General features: G+C 40.9%; 2 protein-coding genes across 3 annotated transcripts; one reads left to right on the top strand and one right to left on the bottom strand.

Annotated features, from left to right (window-relative positions):
• Positions 1–591: 591 nt before the first annotated feature.
• On the bottom strand, positions 592–15641 carry RCN2 (reticulocalbin 2). 2 transcript variants are annotated; one of them, XM_055319853.1, is made up of 7 exons: positions 15378–15641; positions 15067–15172; positions 11831–12027; positions 6673–6786; positions 2982–3078; positions 1956–2098; positions 592–1426 (listed from the first exon to the last, which is right to left on the bottom strand). In XM_055319853.1, the coding sequence occupies exons 1-7, from the start codon at positions 15519–15521 to the stop codon at positions 1274–1276; spliced, it is 954 nt and encodes a 317-aa protein (XP_055175828.1). In that variant the 5' UTR covers positions 15522–15641; the 3' UTR covers positions 592–1273. The 2 variants fall into 2 exon arrangements, with proteins under 2 accessions (XP_055175828.1, XP_055175829.1); XM_055319854.1 differs by having other exon boundaries at positions 1956–2095.
• LOC129506156 (uncharacterized) lies at positions 15520–18796 on the top strand. The gene is made up of 3 exons (XM_055319608.1): positions 15520–15652; positions 15822–16136; positions 18509–18796. The coding sequence occupies exons 1-3, from the start codon at positions 15520–15522 to the stop codon at positions 18778–18780; spliced, it is 720 nt and encodes a 239-aa protein (XP_055175583.1). The 3' UTR covers positions 18781–18796.

The raw sequence follows: 18796 nt of genomic DNA, 5'->3' as shown, positions 1-18796 counted from the left end.
AGAGGACACAACTTCATTCTGAGAAAAAAATAACAGAATAGGTAGCTGACCTCCTCTCTCACAAGTAAAACTAATTTTTTTTTTTAAAAAGAAAGAAAAGCTATCTGTGGGTAAGGGTTAGGAAAACACAAATTCCTCATCTTTTCACTTTTCTTATTCCCCCCAAAGGTAAATAACTTGGTCTCCAGAATAAGAATAAAACTGACAATTTAGGTACAAATACGAACCAAGTAAGATTTTACTTTCAGTATAACATATTGAGCTCTACCATTGATAACTAACCAGCTCTAATGCTGATTTTCAACCTGTGTAATTCTTAGGATTATTTCTAGCACCAAACAGCAAGACCACATTTACTACAATAGCAATTGAAATATGTCAGGTATACATTCAATTGTAACAGGATTCTTGTATCAAAAATGAAAAAAAAAAAAAAACAAAAACAAAATAACAATATGCAGCAAGAATAATTAAAGGTTGGAGAACACTCACTACCCAAATACAAGAATGGATAAGATAATGTATAATTTAACAAAACCTATGCTAAATTCAAGGTTTATCTGGGAGATCAAAGAAAAACAATCAAACATATAAAAGATAGGACATTTCATTTTTAATCAGTCAAAAATGAAGAGTTCTGGACAATGTCAAATTCCACACACCATAACGCTATAGTTACACATTAAATATAATTACTATCTATACATATGCAAAAATATAAAGTTCTATTTCATACAATAAACCCTTTATAGAAACCATTTTAAAAGTAAGCAGAACTTCTCAACATTAAAAATGTGAGGTATAAGTCCTTCTAAAGGTTCCTTTAAGGGATTTAAAATAAAATGCTAAATCTAAAAACAATGTCCTTTCTGTCAGTTCCCAAGTTAAACCTACTTAAAACAAAAGAAAAATTGATAGCTCAGTCACGTACTATTTAAATAATATTGTTCAGGCATCTCTAAAATCCTCCATTTTTTTCAAGTATGGAAATAGAACTCAAATATCCCACAATACAATACTAACAGATGGAATATTTAGGAAAGATTTTGTTGTCATATGGCACAATATTATTTTATTTCAATACATTTTGAAATAAATACCAGGTTTGGTTTGGTTTTTCTTTTAAAAAGGCCAAAATTACAATCTACAATTAAGATAATTTTGACTGTGGTAAGACTTGAGTGTAAAATATAACATCAGTATTTTATCACAAAGTAAAGCTGGTAACTTAATTATAAAAGAAGACAGTATTCTATTCAGATCTACCCAGGGATTAAAGCTCATCATGATAGAAATATTCATCATGAAGCTGTCTGCCATAATCTGTGGCTTCACTGGTAAGAAACAAGTCCTGGTTCTCCAGAATCTCTGCTTCAGAGAGCTTTCTGTCACTGTTCAAATCCATTTCATCAATTAGGTGAAGAGCCTTAAAAACAAAACAAATCAAGTATAATTAGTATTTTCAGCAGGATGTTCATGTTTCAATGTGATTTGATTTGTCAAAGTCATTGAGGTATGCTAAGTACTCACTGCTGAGTATCTCAAACTATTATTTATTATAACTGGGGCTGTCTACAGCTTTTCTCATTATCCCCTTTCTTAATTTCTGCTAGGTTCTGCCTCCATTCCACACTCAACTCCAATTTAGGATATCTCAAGGTTAAGGCAAATTAATATAACCCACTTTGGGCCCCTACAGGTAAATGATAAACTTTTATTATTTAAATCACTGTACGATCAAATTAATACATGATATAATCTTAACTTCCTTGTCTCCTTGACAATCTAAAACAGGTGACAGATTTAAGTCAAGAAACAGCAATGCACACATCCTAAATAAACAACTGCATTACTTCTTTCTTCAGCTTAAGGCTTTGAACTTCCTACCAATAGCACCGAATCTGGGGGGAGGGGGGCGGGGTGGGGAGGAGATACAGTCCCTTCGTAACACTCACCTCTTCTTGGGCAATGCCCTGATTATTGGGTACTACCCAAGACAACAGCTCTTGGGGGTCAAGTCTGCCATCATTATCTTTGTCATAATCATTCAGGAACCTATCTTTCTCAACCAGTATCCACTCTGGATCTTCATTTGCTGCTTAATAGAAAAAATAAAACACGATATGCATACACAATATAACATGTATCCAATAAGAAGTTTGGTACATCCCCGGCATAAAGGAAATGAACTTAAAGCTTGCTACATAAAGGAAGCCCAATGAAACAGATCTACTTACCTGAAAAGTCCTGACATAAGTACACACTATATAATTTTCAAAAGTGACACCTAAGTCTAAACGACTTAGGGTTTGTAAATTGATGTGTCTTATCACAAACTAGTAAGTCTATTAACTTCTGCTCCTTGTTCAGAAACATCGTAGTTTTGCCACAGTTGAGCTGGGTAATGTTTTTATGTACATCGTGTGACTATATAAAGCTTTCTACATGTGCTTATCAAGAAAACCATGTGTGATTTTAAAGCGAAATTTGCAGTAACTGTTGCTTTTAGACAATTCTGAAAAGACAGCTGTGAAGAGAAAAAGCTGCATATGCAAACTCCTCATATTTCAAACACTCAGTGAGACACCTTCCACAGTCTATAGCAGTATTTATAGTATTTTGTGTCTCTTTTAAGATCTACATGCAAAGGTACAGGATTTTGTTTAAAAACATCAACCTTTACACTTCCTCACTCATTTGAATTGAACATTACATTATATTTGTTTAAAAAGGGAGAAAAATGTTTGAATCCAGATGTGAACTAAAAGTGAGCAAGACAGATTCTCACATAAGCTGGTTAAGTCCTACTGTTTTGCTTGTATTATATTTAACCTGGTAGAACAAGCAGAAATCAGGCGCAGGTCCTCTTGGTCCACTTCCCTCTGTCACACAGAGCTCTCGATGGGCAAGACTGTCTCTCAGTTTCTTTCTTTTTTAACTCCATGCTTTATTTCCTCCTTCCACACACCCAGGGTACTTACTCGGATCCCGTCTGTAGTCACCAAGAAATTCTTCTAAACTAACAAATCCATCACCATTTTTATCATGTTCTTCTAAAGCTTCCTGAATGACAAATTCCTATTGCATGTTCATAAAAAGACAAAATAAAACAATTAGTCACAAAATTCTCCCACCACCATCTGAATCTATTCCAATATGGACTTCTTTAGGAGTATTCATTTTTGTTGTCTACTCTTGCAAAACAATCTAGATAAACAATGGGATTTAGAGGGAGGAATAAAACCACAAATATCGAATAACTTTAAATTCAATATTTTTAAGCTTCTACTGTGGAGAAGAACTCCACTTTGCCCTCCTAAACAACCTGGGCCCTAAAGTCACACTATTTTCTACATGTTCCCCTTCCAGAAGTTCCAGAAGGACACTTCTTACTACCCTGGTCTTCCTTAACTTCACTTTCCCTCCAGTCCATTAACAACCCCAAAAGAACCCTTATCTTAGATCCCTTTGCATAGAACTATTGTTCTGCCTCCCAATGTAAATCAAAGGTGCCAGTCCCCATAAACCTACACCTTCTTGCTTCCTCTTCCACCAAATCTATGCCATCTACCCCAAACTGCCCCAGATCTGTTTCTCATTCTTATCATGGCTTCTTATCAACCAGTCCTCTCTAACCCAAAGATTACATGCTTTCTAGTTATACTTGACCCAAGATGACCTGTTTAATGATCAGCCTTTTCAGTACTTTCCTTATTATCTTCCTATATCTTCTACCTTTTCTTACTTTGCCAGTTTCCACCCTGCACAGCAGACCCACATCATGGTCTCCTTTATTCCAGAATCATAAAGTCTAAAAGAAAGAGAAACAGAAATATAAACCTAATCCTTATAAATTAATTTTTTCTCATTTCAGTGGGCTCTCATTGTAGCTTGGAAGTCTGTCTATGCCTCAGTTTCCCTAACATGCTCTAAAGCTGTTTTTTGAAAATTCCACTTTGAGTCTTACTGCAACGCTCTCTAAATACTCTCTTGGCAAAGACCTGCACATTTTTCCAAAAAAGGTACAGGTTTTCTGTAATGCCTGTTAACCAGCATTGCATTCTCATCTTTAATTACCTCTATTTTTATGCCTATTTCTCTCATCCTTCTCTCAATATCAGGAGTTAAAGTTATCCTACCCCCTTCTCTAGGGTGAGGCTCCCAACAGTCTTCCTAGATCCCATACTTGCTCATTTCCTGAGTGCTTTCTTTCCCTCTTAACTATGGCCTCTTCTAAAGCGCCAATCACTTCTCTGTTAGCTCCTTCTTCTATACCTTTAAACACATCTTATCCTGGTTTCTTTTCTTCCATGCCAGATGTCTTATAGCTTCCACTGACCCTTCTCATTTCTTCACTACCTGCTGCTACCCAAACACCTTTCGATCTAGACTCTACCATCACAATTGTAACAAAATTATATTCTCAAAGTCTCCAATTCTAGCCAAACCCAAGGGTTTCCTTTACATGTGTATAATATAACACTTAAATACAAGTTGTTAGCTTCTAAAACATCAAATGTTACAGATTTTATATATAGAAATCAGGAGATCTTAACTGGAGATCCAAAGATGACTTTTGAGGGCAAGGGAGAGAGAATCCTAAGCAGGCTTCACACCAGTGCAGAGCCGGGCGCTAGGCTTGATCTCACAACTCTGAGATAATGACCTGAGCCAAAATCAAGAGTGGGATGCTTAACCTACTGAGCCACCCAGGCACTCCAATTGCTCCTTATTTTTAAGAGTCTGTGATCCAAAAGAAGTTAAGAATCACTAATTAAAATGATGATTCCTCCAAGTAATCCTCTTGGGAAACAACAGGCTTATTTCAATAATGTTGCCATGGTTCAAAGAAATTTTGGAACTGCATGAATGAAAGTATCTCTAAATTCTAATTTTTAAGCCAAAGTAAAATTACCTGGTTGATCTTGCACCCTGCTTTTTACTTTATCAAATATAGCCTTAAATGTAAAAAGGTATACGCCAAAACAAATTAAGGTAAATATGAATTAAGAAGCTGCTCTGAGATACCACTTTATGGTCACACCTCTTATGTGCTATAATCAACTCCAACTGGGCACAACCGAAGAATATCCTTTCCCATCCTGACACACCCCATTCTGTCAACGGTACTACCATTTTAATCATTTTACACAAGCTCAAAACCTCAGTCATTTCTGACTCTTCCTGTGCTTAGTCAACATTCCTGCTTGCGCTCTCTTCAAAATGTTGTTCATGGAGCACCTGCGTGGCTCAGTGGTTGAGCATCTGCCTTGGCTCAGGTTGTGATCCGGGGTCCTGGGATCGAGTCCTGCTTTGGGCTCCCTGCAGGGAGCCTGCTTCTTCCTCTGGCTATGTCTCTGCCTCTCTGTTCATTCATTCTCATGAATGAATAAATAAAATCTTTTTTAAAAACCCCAAAAGGATGCCTGGGTGGCTTAGGAGTTGAGCGTCTGCCTTTGGCTTAGGCATGATCTTGGGGTCCTGGGATTGAGTCCTGCATTGGGCTCCCTATAGGGAGTCTGCTTCTCCCTCTGCCTGTCTCTGCCTCTGTGTTTCTCATAAATAAATATAAAATCCTAAAAAAAAAAAAAAAACAACAACCATAAAACAACAACAAAATATTGTTCATGTCCATTTCATTCCATTGTCACATCGTACTCTGGGGCCATAGTACATTATGTCCAAATTATTTCACTGCTTTCATCGGTCATTCCCATCCCCAGTCTTCAATTATTCCTTAATTCCCCAGAGAACCAATATCCAGCATGCTCTGCCTGCCACGCTAGGTAGGGTTCAATTAGCTTGTCTCAATGCTGGCATTTAAACAAATTGCGCCCAACACTATTCTAAAATTAATTCTGTTTTTTGTGCCAAGCAAGAAATCAGAAGCCCCAGTGGCCAAAGTGGCAGCAATGGTCATCTCTCACCCCTCAGCTATGGAAAAAAACATTATCTAGAGCCTTGTTATTCAAGGCAGCAGCTTCTAACCATGACCCTTGTAACATAAAGCTACTAGGTCTTCTGTCCCTGAAATATCCAGAGAACCAAGCCATACAACTAGAGGCTGAGGTTAGGCAATAAGCCTCAATATAACTGTTTAGTCTATTTTCTATAAAGCTATTTGCTATATTAGTCTTTTCTCCAACATAATAGTTTCTCTCCTCAAGAAGCTTGCCAAGTTGTGGTAGAGACTAAATTCTGAAGAACTGGTACTTCTTTTAAGTACTAAAGGGATGAGAGGACTCATTATGCTTCTTGCTGCAAATACATTAGCCAGTAGCAGCTGCACCCTCCCACCCAAAACCCTATAAAGAGGGATCCAAAGGACATGTTTTCCCAGACCCAAGGTTTTTGCAACTGATGCTGTAAATAGGAAGTACTGATGTTACTGATATTGGAAAGCACAGAAAACTGAAAGCTCCGAAAGGATGAGGAAGGCAATGAAGGTAACGTGGGTATGAGGGAGATAACAGCCAGGGAGATTTACCTTCTCTCTCCTCATCAGCACCCCTCCTCCCACCTTTCCCACCTCTAATCTTAAGTGGGGAGAACTCTGGATCTTGCTGTCTCTTAAAATTCCAGTTGTCATATAATTCATCTTAATGACTTAGAAAAAAACAGGTTTTAAAGTTTTGGTCACTCAAGAATTCGCTCAAAACACTTCTTCCTTACCGTCATATAATCAACTTCTTCAGGATGCTCAAAAGCAATAAATTCTTCAAGATTCAAACCAGGACTTGAATCTTGGTTTGCTTTCTCAAATCGCTTCTTGTCCTTTAAATGAAGCTTTGAAAATTAAACATTGGACATGATTAAGGTCTCATCCATGTGGAAACATCATTATACATACTTTGAAAATGACATGTGAAATCTAAAGTACATTCTCATACATTATTTCATCATCACATTATCCCTTGGAAGGTAGGTTAGAAAAATAACAAACATTTATGGGAAGCAATAGAGACACAGACTCTATTGCGTTAGAGTCAGAGATGCAGGTCTGAATTCCAGCAATGCCACTTACCAGTTGTGATAAGGGCATTTTGCTTAAGTTAGGGCAAATTGCTTAACGTTTCTAGTTTCCTCAAATATAAAATCAGGATAAAAATGTCTATTAAACAACTGGGATGAGGATCTTTATCAAACAATTAGAAAACCTTAGCATTTAAATATGTAATATGTTACATATTATTATTACTGATAGAAAATGGAAATTAAATGGCTTATTGAGAAGGGTGTCAGAGGGGATGCCTGGGTGGTTCAGTGGTTGGCGTCTGCCTTTGGCTCAGGGTGTGACCCCGGGGTCTCGGGAACAAGTCCTGCATTGGGTTCCCTGCAGGGAGCGTCCTTCTCCCTCTGTGTCTCTGCCTCTCTTTATCTCTCATGAATAAATAAATAAAATCTTAAAAACTAAAAAATAGGGCAGCCCAGGTGGCTCAGCAGTTTAGCGCCGCCTTCAGCCCAGGGCGTGATCCTGGAGACCCAGGATCGAGTCCCATGTCAGGCTCCCTGCATGGAGCCTGCTTATCCCTCTGCCTGTGTCTCTGCCTCTTTCTCTCTCTGTGTCTCTCATGAATAAAAAAAAAAACAAAAAACAAAAAAAAAAAAACTAAAAAATAATCTCAGCTTTTTTGAGTGCCCAAAAAGCAATAAATTCAGACTACATATTAATTCTTCATGTCATTTTCTTCTTTCTTTTTTTTTTCTCCCTTCCTTCCTTCCTTCCTTCCTTCCTTCCTTCCTTCCTTCCTTCCTTCCTTCCTTCCTTCCTTCCTTCATGAGAGACACAGAGAGAGGCAGACATAGGCAGAGGGAGAAGCAGGCTCCCTATTAGGCTCCCAATGTGGGACTCGATCCCAGGCATCCCACCCGGAGCAGAAAGCTGATGCTCAACCACTGTGCCACCCAGGCGTCCCTTGATATGTCATTTTCAAATTGTTTCTGGTCCTTGGAATGACTTTGCAAAAATGTTAACAGGTTTTAGAAAAATAGTCCTCATTTAAGAATATTTTTGGTATATGTATCTAATATTTGGAAGCCTACTCTTGGTAATCTCTTTATAGTCCTAATAATTATGTATGCTCAGGCATAAACACATCAAAAATTGAAGAGGTCCTATTTTGAGGTTAAGTAAACACACTTTTCTACTTTCTCACCCACCTTTCTTTTTCTCTTTTTGTAAAGTATGCTCAAGAAGTAAATCAAGTAGCAGCTATTAGACACAAGGCTGCTTTTAATGCATTTCTCAAAGGTAATTCTGTAATCAAGAGCCTTGGAAGCCAATAGTGCTATACTGCTAATCCTCCGTAAATTCCATTTTGAGTATTACTGGGAAGAACTCTCTTTTCTATAAACTGTATGTATTAAACAGCACTTTAAAAAAAATACACACCATTTCAAATATTTTAGGAGCTTGTAATTTATGTGTCTCACTGTTGAGAAGAAATGCTCTTTTCAGTTTTCTAGAATAGAGGTTAGTTAGGTAGCAGTCATTTACTGAAACACTAGTTCTTTTACAATGACTGATTTACTCTTCCCCCATAGAATTCATCTTTTAAACCATCCAGATTCCACTAGCCAGTTACACTTACCAAATCATGACAGAAAAAGAACAAATTTGTTTCCAAATAGCTGCTTTTAACTTAACGTTTCTTAATTTCAAATAACTAGACCAAATAATTTACACTTCATGTTTAGGGGTTTAACATGGGGAAAAGTAGACAAACTAGAATTTGAGGTTCTTTGTTGAGTCAATCAAGTTCTTTTTTTTTTAATTTTTTTATTTTTATTTATTTATGATAGTCACACAGAGAGAGAGAGAGAGAGGCAGAGACACAGGCAGAGGGAGAAGCAGGCTCCATGCACCGGGATTCGATCCCAGGTCTCCAGGATCGCGCCCTGGGCCAAAGGCAGGCGCTAAACCGCTGCACCACCCAGGGATCCCTCAATCAAGTTCTTTTTGAATAAACCACCATTCAAAATACTAAGTGCTTAGATTTCCTTATGAAAGAACCCTTCAGTTTGGAGCTAAAAGGTCCACGTTTCAGCACTGGGAGCTGAATTTGGCCAAATTTGCCTATGGAAAGAAAGGATCTCTTTCAGCAAGCTCAGATTGGTTTTTAAAAAAATTAAGGAAAGTAATTTTCTGGTTCACATTTCTAAGATTTTTAAAATAAAATGAAATAATAAGATTTTTATTCATGTTCATTTGAAGAAAACAATTTAAGAGCAACTCAAAGAAGCCAATATAGACTTTCCAAAATGCCGAAAGATAACAAAAACAGTTTCATAAAATCTTAGCACGCTTTTTTTCTTCTGTGTAAAAATATTGTATTCTAGTGGAGAGTAGTAGAAAGTGCTACCTACATACAGTAGTAAAAAGGTAGAAATGACCATCATCATTTATTTTTATATTGTAACAGAAACTTGCTAAGTACAAAACTGCCATCTTTTGGCAGACTAAGGATTTTACATGAGGAAATATATTAACACCTGATACCACAAAAGTCTAGGCCTTAAAGATCCTGACTAGCCGCATGCCAGGTTATATCTCACATAAATAAATGTTGCTTGTACACGCGCCATCAACAGCTGGCTTTGGAAGTCACACCAGTTGAACTTTTGCCCCGTAGGTCCCCAAACTTTAGTTATCCTGCTTCAAAGTGCTGACTATACTTGTTCATCATACATAAAGAACTGCTTTTTCAGACATTTCACAGCATAAGAGGCTTGTTATTACAGGTTATCGCTATTCTCTACATGGAAACTTACTAAAAAATAAGGTAAAATTCAGGCATCAAACTGTTTTTCAGCTTTTAAAAGACTTAGAGAGAGAGAGAGAACACAGTGGGGGGTGGGGTGGGGGAGCAGGAGAAACAGACTCCTGGCTGAGTGCAGAGCCCAACAGGGGGCTTCATCTTAAGACCCTGAGACCACAACCTGAGCTAACAAAAGCAAGAGTTGGAAGCTCAACTGAATGATCCACCCAGGTGCCTCTTTGTTGTTATTGGTTTTTTTTTAATTAGGCTTCCATATAGAAAAATTTCCTTTCCTTTAGATATTCAATTACTTTTGATGATTAGTTACAGTATAATGTTAATAAGTCTGTTAACTTTGATTAACACTGATTCATTCTTTATCCTTGCTTTTTTATTTTGAAGAATAATGTGGAAGTTTCTGAGTTCATCTTTATACCCCACGTCTACTTTTAGGAGGTTATTGATATCAAATTCTTATAAAGCATTATGATTAGAACTTTATGTAGAGACATGAAGAGAGACATGAGATAATATCTTATTTAGAGATATTTCTGGTTGTCAAAGAATAATCATCAATAAGGACTCAAAAAGTTAAAGTGGCCAATATGATTCTAAGGAGCATGTACAATGATAAATATGGCCACACACAAACTAAAAGGCATATAGATACTACAATGGGATAATTAAGGAATTTAAGAGGCTCAACTGTTTTCCTAGCACTCTTGACTAATATTTTGGGAATAACAGTTTGCAACAAGGTATTTGGTTTTATTTTTTCCACATATAATAAAAAACTATCTTTTCAAAAAATGTCTTTATAATGGGGTGCCTGGGTGGCTTAGTCAGCTAAGTGTCTGAATCTTGATTTTGGCTCAGGTCATGATCTCAGGGTCCTGGAATTGAGCCCTGTATCAGGATATGCTCTCAGGGGAGTCTGCTTGTCCCTCTCCCTTCCTCCCTTTCTGCCTTGATGTTCTTTCTCTCTTTAAAATAAATAAAATAAAATCTTAAAAAAAGTTGTCATGGTTACCTCTGAAATATAAAAGTATCGAACGAAATAGCAATTTTTCTTTTTTAAGATTTTATTTATTCATGAGAGACACAGAGAGAGAAGCAGAGACACAAGCAGAGGGGGAAGTAGGCTCCACGCTGGGAGCCGGATGTGGGACTCCATCCCCGGACCGGGATCACGCCCTGAGCCAAAGGCAGACACTCAACTGCTGAGCCATCCAGGCGTCCTGAACTAGCAATTTCTTAAGCTTGTAGTCCTTTGTCTTGAAAAGTTCCTACAAATTACTAAATTAAAAATTCTTAATTTCTAAATCAAAATAGTCTTCCTCATCTTTGCTTAAGAAGCATTAGAACAAGACATTTTTTAATTTTGACAAATTAAACCATGAGAATCAACAAAACTCATAGTGATACTAAATCTCCAAAAACTTGTTATTTTAAATGGTGTACCCTCTATGGAAGACCATATGGCAGTTCCTCAAAAAACTGAAAACAGAATTACTATATGATCCAAAAATTCCATTTTGGGGTGTATACCCAAAAGAATTAAAATCAGGGTCTTAAAGAGGTATTTGTACACCCATGTTCATAGCAGCATTATTTACAATAGCCAAAAAGTTGAGGCAACCCAACTATCCATCAGTAGATGGATAAAGTGTGATATATACACACGATGGAATATTACTCAATATTACTCAATCTTAAACTCTTTAAAAATAGAAATGCACCTCTATTGTCTTAGTAACTATGATAGGAAACTGTTCAATTATAACAAAAGATAAAATATTGAGATACATATTCAAAACACGCTAAAAAGCAACTCTGGAAATGAGGACAAATGATGAGAAAAACAGATGCAAAGATAGTTTGGGTAGTGCAGAAAAAGAGGCCAAAATATGGCCAGAAAGGAAACCATCAAAATGACCACTGAAGTGGAACGGGTGATTGCCCAGAGAACAAGGCGATCCCAATCTATGACCTCAGACTCTCTTGTGCTCATTCATGCAGGAAGGAAAAACAAACAGATACGATCAAAAGTAACAGCTTGCGCACACACTCACCTGCCTAAACGATTCCTCTTCTGCATCATCCAGAGCAGTGTTCTCATCAAAGTCGATCACACGATCATACATCTGAATGTTGTATTCATCCCACGACACACTACCATCATTGTTTTTGTCATATTCAACAAACTGTTGTTTTGCTTCTTGCATAGCATAATGCTTAAAAGACATCTGAATCCACGAACTGAGTTCGCCTATGAGAATTTCCCAGAACACAAATGAATGTTGACAGTAATTCTGGTATTTACGGAAATGGATGGTGTCTAAACTTTCTCTAAAAGAAAAAATCTTGAGTGTTTTCAAATACTGAGAATTAGTCTAGTTGTATTCATAGAAATAAGAACAGAAAGTGGTGAGAGTGGTTTGGAGTCTTAAGAATATAACAATATGTGTTCCAAATAGAATGCAAGCCCCTTGAGTACAGAGTTTGGGTATGTTTTATTCACTGAGGTACTCTAAATGCCTAGAAAGTACCTGGTTCAATAAGTTATTTGTTAAATGAATTGCCAATTGGCCAAAATAGTACTTGACTTTTAAAAATTATCATCCACAAAATTGCAGATAATGTTTGCTAGCTATCACAGATCTCTCAGGAAGTACAAATATGTTAAAAACCACCTATTTATTCTAACGTATTAGAAAAAAGTTTTCCATTTATGAAAGTAATATAAGGGACGCCTGGGTGGCTCAGTGGTTGGGCACCTGCCTTCAGCTCAGGTCGTGATCCCCAGATCCCGGATTGAGTTCTGCATCGGGCTCCCTATGAAGGGCCTGCTTCTTCCTCTGCCTGTGTCACTGCCTCTCTCTCTCAGTCTGTGTCTTTCATGAATAAACAACAAATCTTTTTTTTTAAGTGATTAAAAAAGAAAGTAATATAAAGTTTCCCTTTAAAATAAATTTTATGTTGGATTGAATTAAAACTACACTAAGTAAATAATAGATAGGTAAATGGCTCTGGCCTAAATTGTGGAGAACTATTGAAGTGACTGAAATTTGAGAAACATTGTTACAGTGTATGTCCTTCACCCATCATAAAACTTCCAAGGAAATTTTAACAAAAGTTATGGGTAGCCATTATGATTTAAGCCCTTCTTGCAACAGCTGTCTTAACTTGGTACCTGAAGACATAGGGGGTAAGTTTCTAAATCTCTAATGTCCACATTCAGATCAACTTAAAAAAATCTGAGATATTTTTTACATTGCATTATAGAAAAAAGGTGGGGGGGCATGAATATTTGCAAAGATAGCAAGCGTATACCATCTGGTTTAAAGATATACCATTGGGTTTAAAGAGTGGTACCCCTTTATTGGTCTGGGGGAGGTCAGGTGAATAGAAAAGTAAAGACATTTTGTCACTCCTGAAACTCTAAATTAGGGTAGAATTATAATTATTATGGCAACTGTGCATTGAACAATTATATATCAGGTCCTCTGCATATGTTGCCTCTGATTTTCAAAACAGGCAATTCTAATCATTTTCCATTTCTATTTCTAATTTCTTTTACACCTCAAGAAATTACTATTTGGAATTGCAGAATCCAGATTCAAGCCTAAGTTTGGTTCCAACGCCCAAACTCCTTCCACTGAATTTAGTTCTCTCACAAGAGCCTGAGCCCAGTCCTGGCTCTCAAAATGCAAGGAACTAAGTTCCTTTTAACTTTAAAAAGTTTATTATTAAATATTTGAATATTTACAGGCCCTTACAGAGAGGTATTACAAAGTCTTCCAAATCAATTTCTTCTGTGTTCGTGCTAGTGTAATCAAAGATAAACAGAACTATTCTTAGAGGGCAACTAGAGTCTAAAGCTCTTGTTTTTATTTTAAAGTAGAGAAACCAAAGCCTTAATATTCCCGAGGGCAGCAATTTTACTGACAACACATCTTAAATTTGCCAATTAGTTTGCAATTCTCTCTCCAGCAGCTTCAGTCCTTAGGTGGTGAGCAGCATTTAACTAAGAATTATAGCAAAATAGGGATCCCTGGGTGGCTAGAGATTGAGCGTCTGCCTTCAGCCCAGGGCGTGATCCTGGAGTCTCACATCAGGCTCCTCCATGAAGCCTGCTTCTCCCTCTACCTGTGTCTCTGCCTCTCTCTCTCTGTGTCTCTAATGAATAAATAAATAAAATCTTAAAAAAAAAAAAAGAATTATAGCAAAATATCCCCTGAGTTTTTTGGAAAGATCAACTTGGGGGACGCCTGGGTGGCTCAGTGGTTGAGCACCTGCCTTTGGCTCGGGGCGTGACCCCGGGGTCCTGGGATCCAGTCCTGCGTCAGGCTCCCTGCATGGAGGCTGCTTCTCCCTCTGCCTGTGTCTCTGCCTCTCTCTCTCTCTCTCCGTGTCTCTCATGAATAAATAAATAAAATCTTAAAAAAAAAAAAAAAGATCAACTTGGAAAGTTGATAGGGTTCACCACTTGAATTAAGCAACGAGGAGAAAGAGTTGTGCAGCAAATGGGCACACTTAATATTCTGTGCATCTCATTTCTAACTGGAGAACCTACCTAAGATCGCTCAGATCTTTTTTTTTTTTTTTTTCAAAGTAAGCTCTATGTGCAACGTGGGGCTGGTTCTCAAGAAATGCTCGCTCCACCAACTAAACCAGCCAGGTTCCCTTCAAAACTTTTTTTTTTTTAGACTTTTTTTTTTTTTTTATGTGAAGGATATTTACAAACTGAATTACGAGCAAGAAGTCTGCATTCTAGTCCTGGCTTTGCACCTCATTTTAGAAAGGCACTCACCCCTCGTGGACTCCAGCTCCTTCAGTTCTACAAAGAGAGGCAGACAAGAGGATTCTAAGGCCCCTACCAGCTCTGATAATCTGCGATAAACGTAAATCCACATGCAACAGGTCTTTTTTTTTTTTCTACTTCTAAAAAAAAAAAAAGATGCAAACCCTTACATTCCTAATGAAGGCTATGTCAAGGGGCCAACGAATCACGTAATGCCATAAGCGGTCTCATCAGCGGACACTGATGCAAGTCAGGAGGGACAGGGTGTTTGTTCAGTGGGCAACCTGCACACACGGACCGGGCCAACGAGGTGTGCGTATTCCTGGGGGAAGCACCGACTGTTTGACTCGGGACCTACGTGCAAAGATTTCCGGACATGAACCCACTGAACCCCTGCCGTCCGCTGCGGCGCTGGCAACCTGCGCGACGAGCAGCCCCGCGGACCGGCCGCTGCGCGTCCCACAAAGGGGCTCCTCCATTGTTAGCTGTGCGGGACGCCCTTACTTTCGGTGAGAAAGCCGTCGGAGTCCAGGTCGATTTTCCGTATGATCGACTTCAGCCTCTTGTGTTGCTCTTCGGGGGAGAGTTTCACATATTCGTCGACTTCTTCCTTTGGGGGCAAAGGCGACACGGGCAAGATGGAGGAGGAGCAGGGCTCGCCGCAGCCCCCGCGCCCGGCGTGGGGCGACCCGCCGCGACCCCGCGGCCCCCGCCGCCCGCGCGCGCTCGGCCGTCACCCGGGCCCGCCGCCCCCGTGTCCCGGGACAAAGCCCGCGGCCGCCGCGGCGTGCGAGCCCCCCCGGGCCTGGCCTCACCTGGCCGCCCAGCAGCGCCTCCCGGTCGTAGTCGCTGCGGTGCTCGCCCTGCGGGTAGTGCAGCTCCTCGGCGTCCCCGGCCCCCGCGGCCGCCAAGCACAGCAGCAGCAGCCCCAGCGCCGCGGGCCTCGAGCCCAGCCGCATGGCGCCGGCCGCCGCGGACACACACAGGCGACGAAGGAGAGCGGCAGGGCTCGGGCCCGCGGCGGCAGAGGAGAGCGCGCGGGGAGCACAGGCCCAACGACGCCTGCGGTGGCGGGGCCGACCGGGCCGGGGTAAGTATAGGGCGCGGCGGGGGGCGGGGCGCAAGGCCGCGCCGCTGATTGGGCAGCCCGACGCCGGGGCGGGGCGCGACACAAGGCCGCGCTGCTGATTCGGCCGCCCGACGTCGGGGGCGGGCCGAGGTGAGGGGCGGGGAGCAAGTCCGCGCCGCTGATTGGGCAGCCCGATGCCGGGGCGGGCCGCAGCGCAAGGCCGTGCCGCTGATTGGGCCGCCCGACGCCGGGGGCGGGCCGCGGTGGGGCTGGCGGGGACTGCCGGGAGCGGAGACCCCCGCTGCGGCGGTGGCACTGCTGCGCGCGGTCCTCCCGCCCTGTCTTCCCGTCAGCTGCGGTGTGGTCGGGACGTCCCTGCCCCGCCCAGGTGTCCATCCGCCTTCGTCAGTGAGAAGGGCTGCAGGTTTGGGTGGGAAACCCGCGGTCCCAAGAACCGCGTTCGCCCCGAGGAGGCGCGTGCAGGACGCCCTTCCCCGTCTCCCAGGTACGCGCTTTGCCCGCTCGGACCGACCGAGCCAGCTCCCGAAGTACACTTGTTCCTGATGCTCAGTTTCGTGACTCGAGTTCTGTGACCTTGACCAAGTTACTTGACCTTGGAAAACCCGTTTGCTCCCTGTGTAAAATGGGCGGTAACGAGATGACGCCCGACGGTCGTGAAGGAAAACGGCCTATGGCGCTTCCCACTGGGGGGGTCGCCGGGCCGCAGCCTGAGCGCCTTTCCGTCAGGCCTTCCGGGCCGCCTCAGAGCCTCTGTTTGGATTGCAAGTAGGAATCCTGTTCCAGACTGAAAGACCGAGGCGGCCACAAATCGGACAGACTTCCCGGGTCCGGGTGGGAATTTTCATTGTTTTTTTTGGTCAGAGAGACCTTTGAAAGGTTTTTCAGAGCGCAGTGAAGTTCAAACGGGATCTTTTCAGTTGTTAGAGCAAATGCCGAGCAAAGCCTTAAATTTCAGAGCCTAAATGTAGGCCGTGCCTTAGACTTGATTTCGCTAAAACAAACAAAAGACAAAAAAACAAAAAAAGAAAGAAAAATTTTTTCACTGGGACATTTTATTTTTTTATTTATTTGAGAGTTTTTTTGAAAAAATTGGAATTCAATTTGCCAACATATAGCATAACACCCAGTGCTCATTCTGCCTAGTGCCCCCCTGAGTGTATTTATTTAAGGTTTTATTTATTTATTCATGAGAGACACAGAGAGAGAGAGGCAGAGACACAGGCAGAGGGAGAAGCAGGCTCCATGCAGGGAGCCCGATGCGGGACTCGATCCCGGGACCCCAGGGTCATGCCCTGGGCCCAAGGCAGGTGCTCAACCGTTGAGCCACCCAGGGATCACTGGGACTTTTTTTTTTTTTTTTTTAAGATTTTATTTATTTATTCATGAGAGACACACAGAGAGAGAGAGGCAGAGAGACACAGGCAGAGGGAGAAGCAGGCTCCACGCAGGGAGCCCGATGTGGAACTCTATCCTGGGTCTCCAGGGTCACACCCCAGGCTGAGGGTGGCGCCAAACCACTAAGCCACCGGGGCTGCCCTCACTGGGACATTTTAATTTTAACCTCACTTCCGGTTTTGAGGAAGTCTGTGAAAAAAAGACAAATGTCCCCAGCTACGCTTTGTACCTATTGTTCTCCAGGAAGTACAAGGTAAACTTTGACTAGCTTCTGATGTGATTCCAGTTACAAAAGGGGGATACAAGGTATTACGGAAGTTCCTGGGATCTCAGAGTCTCCACGCATGGAGGTTATAGAGCAAAGGAAATCTATGATACCTGCAGAGGCAGTGGGGCGAAGAGCCTAAGTGTCTGAGCCTCGGAAGCCTTGGGTTGTCTCCTCTCTGCACCTACACAGGCGGCTCTCCCTCCTTGGGCCTCCTTTGTTCCTCTGTGGGAAAAAGGTTTGGGCTAGCTCCGAGGATCTGAATTTGAGATCCTAGTGGGGCTAGGTGGGTCCTTAGTGTTGTGGTAATCTCAAAATCTTGTACAAAGTGTGCGTATGTACATTTCAGGAGAAGAGGTCTATGGTTTTCCCTTTCATCAGAATCTCAAAAGGAAAAAAAAAAGAATCTCAAAAGGATCATGTGGCACCCCCTGTAGAAGTGTCAAAGCAACTCTTCATCTCTTAAAATCCACAGTTTTATGACCTCAGCAGTCAGGAATGTTGAGGAAGCAGATTATAATAAAGCTATACTCGAGAGGCAAGATTGATGCACTGTCATTACCTATGATTAATCCATTTTATTCAGGGAAAAATAAGTATCTAAAATAAGCAGACTGTTGGTCAAAAAAGGGGATTATAAGGATCTAGAGATAAGCTTTCTTGACCTATAAAAGGCATAGCACATAACAAATTGGTTTTTATTTATATTTTGAGGTATAATTGATAGTAAAGTGCACAACTCTTATGTGTACAGCTCAATGAATTTTTAGATGTATAGACACCTGTGAAACCTGCCCAGCACCCCAAAAAATCCCCTTCCTGTTCCCTAGATATCATCTCTGCTAAATGTAGACACTTCTCATCATAGGTAAGTTTTGCCTGTCCTTAAACTTTATAAAGCATCATACAGCATTAAAAATTACTAATCATATGCCCTTCTGCCCTGCTGGAAGGCAGTATGGTACAATGGAAAGAGCACGCACTATCTTGGAATCAAACATACAGAGTTTGAATCAGTCTCCATAGCCCACTCACTATGAAACCTTGAACAAATGGCTTCATCTTTTTTATTTTTCTTGACACTAAAAACTTGAATAATAAAAAACTGGTAAGTTTTGTGTATAGAGACTATTAAATAATCTATGTATCTGATCCATAGAAGGGGCTCAAAATTTTTTATTTTTCTTTCTCCCTAGAAAATTCCTACTCAACCTTCCAGACTCAACACAAATATTTCCTAAAGGAGGCCTTTTCTAACTCCCTGCCTACCAACACTTTTGATCTCCTAGGTCTCTCTGTTTTATCACTGTTCCACCATTGTGCATATGTTCCTCTGCTACAGCATTTAGCACAATCTATTGTGACTCTGTTGACACCTACTACAAGGACGCGGGAGCCTCGAGGTCAGGAAATGTGTGATTGCGCCTGTATTTCACTAGTGCTCCGACTAGTAAGAGGAGCTCAATAAATTTTTGTGGAATTTA

The sequence above is a fragment of the Nyctereutes procyonoides genome, unplaced genomic scaffold, assembly GCF_905146905.1.
Source record: "Nyctereutes procyonoides isolate TBG_1078 unplaced genomic scaffold, NYPRO_anot_genome, whole genome shotgun sequence".
In the NCBI taxonomy this organism is placed as follows: Eukaryota; Metazoa; Chordata; class Mammalia; order Carnivora; family Canidae; genus Nyctereutes; species Nyctereutes procyonoides.
This window is presented reverse-complemented; position numbering and strand designations above follow the sequence as displayed.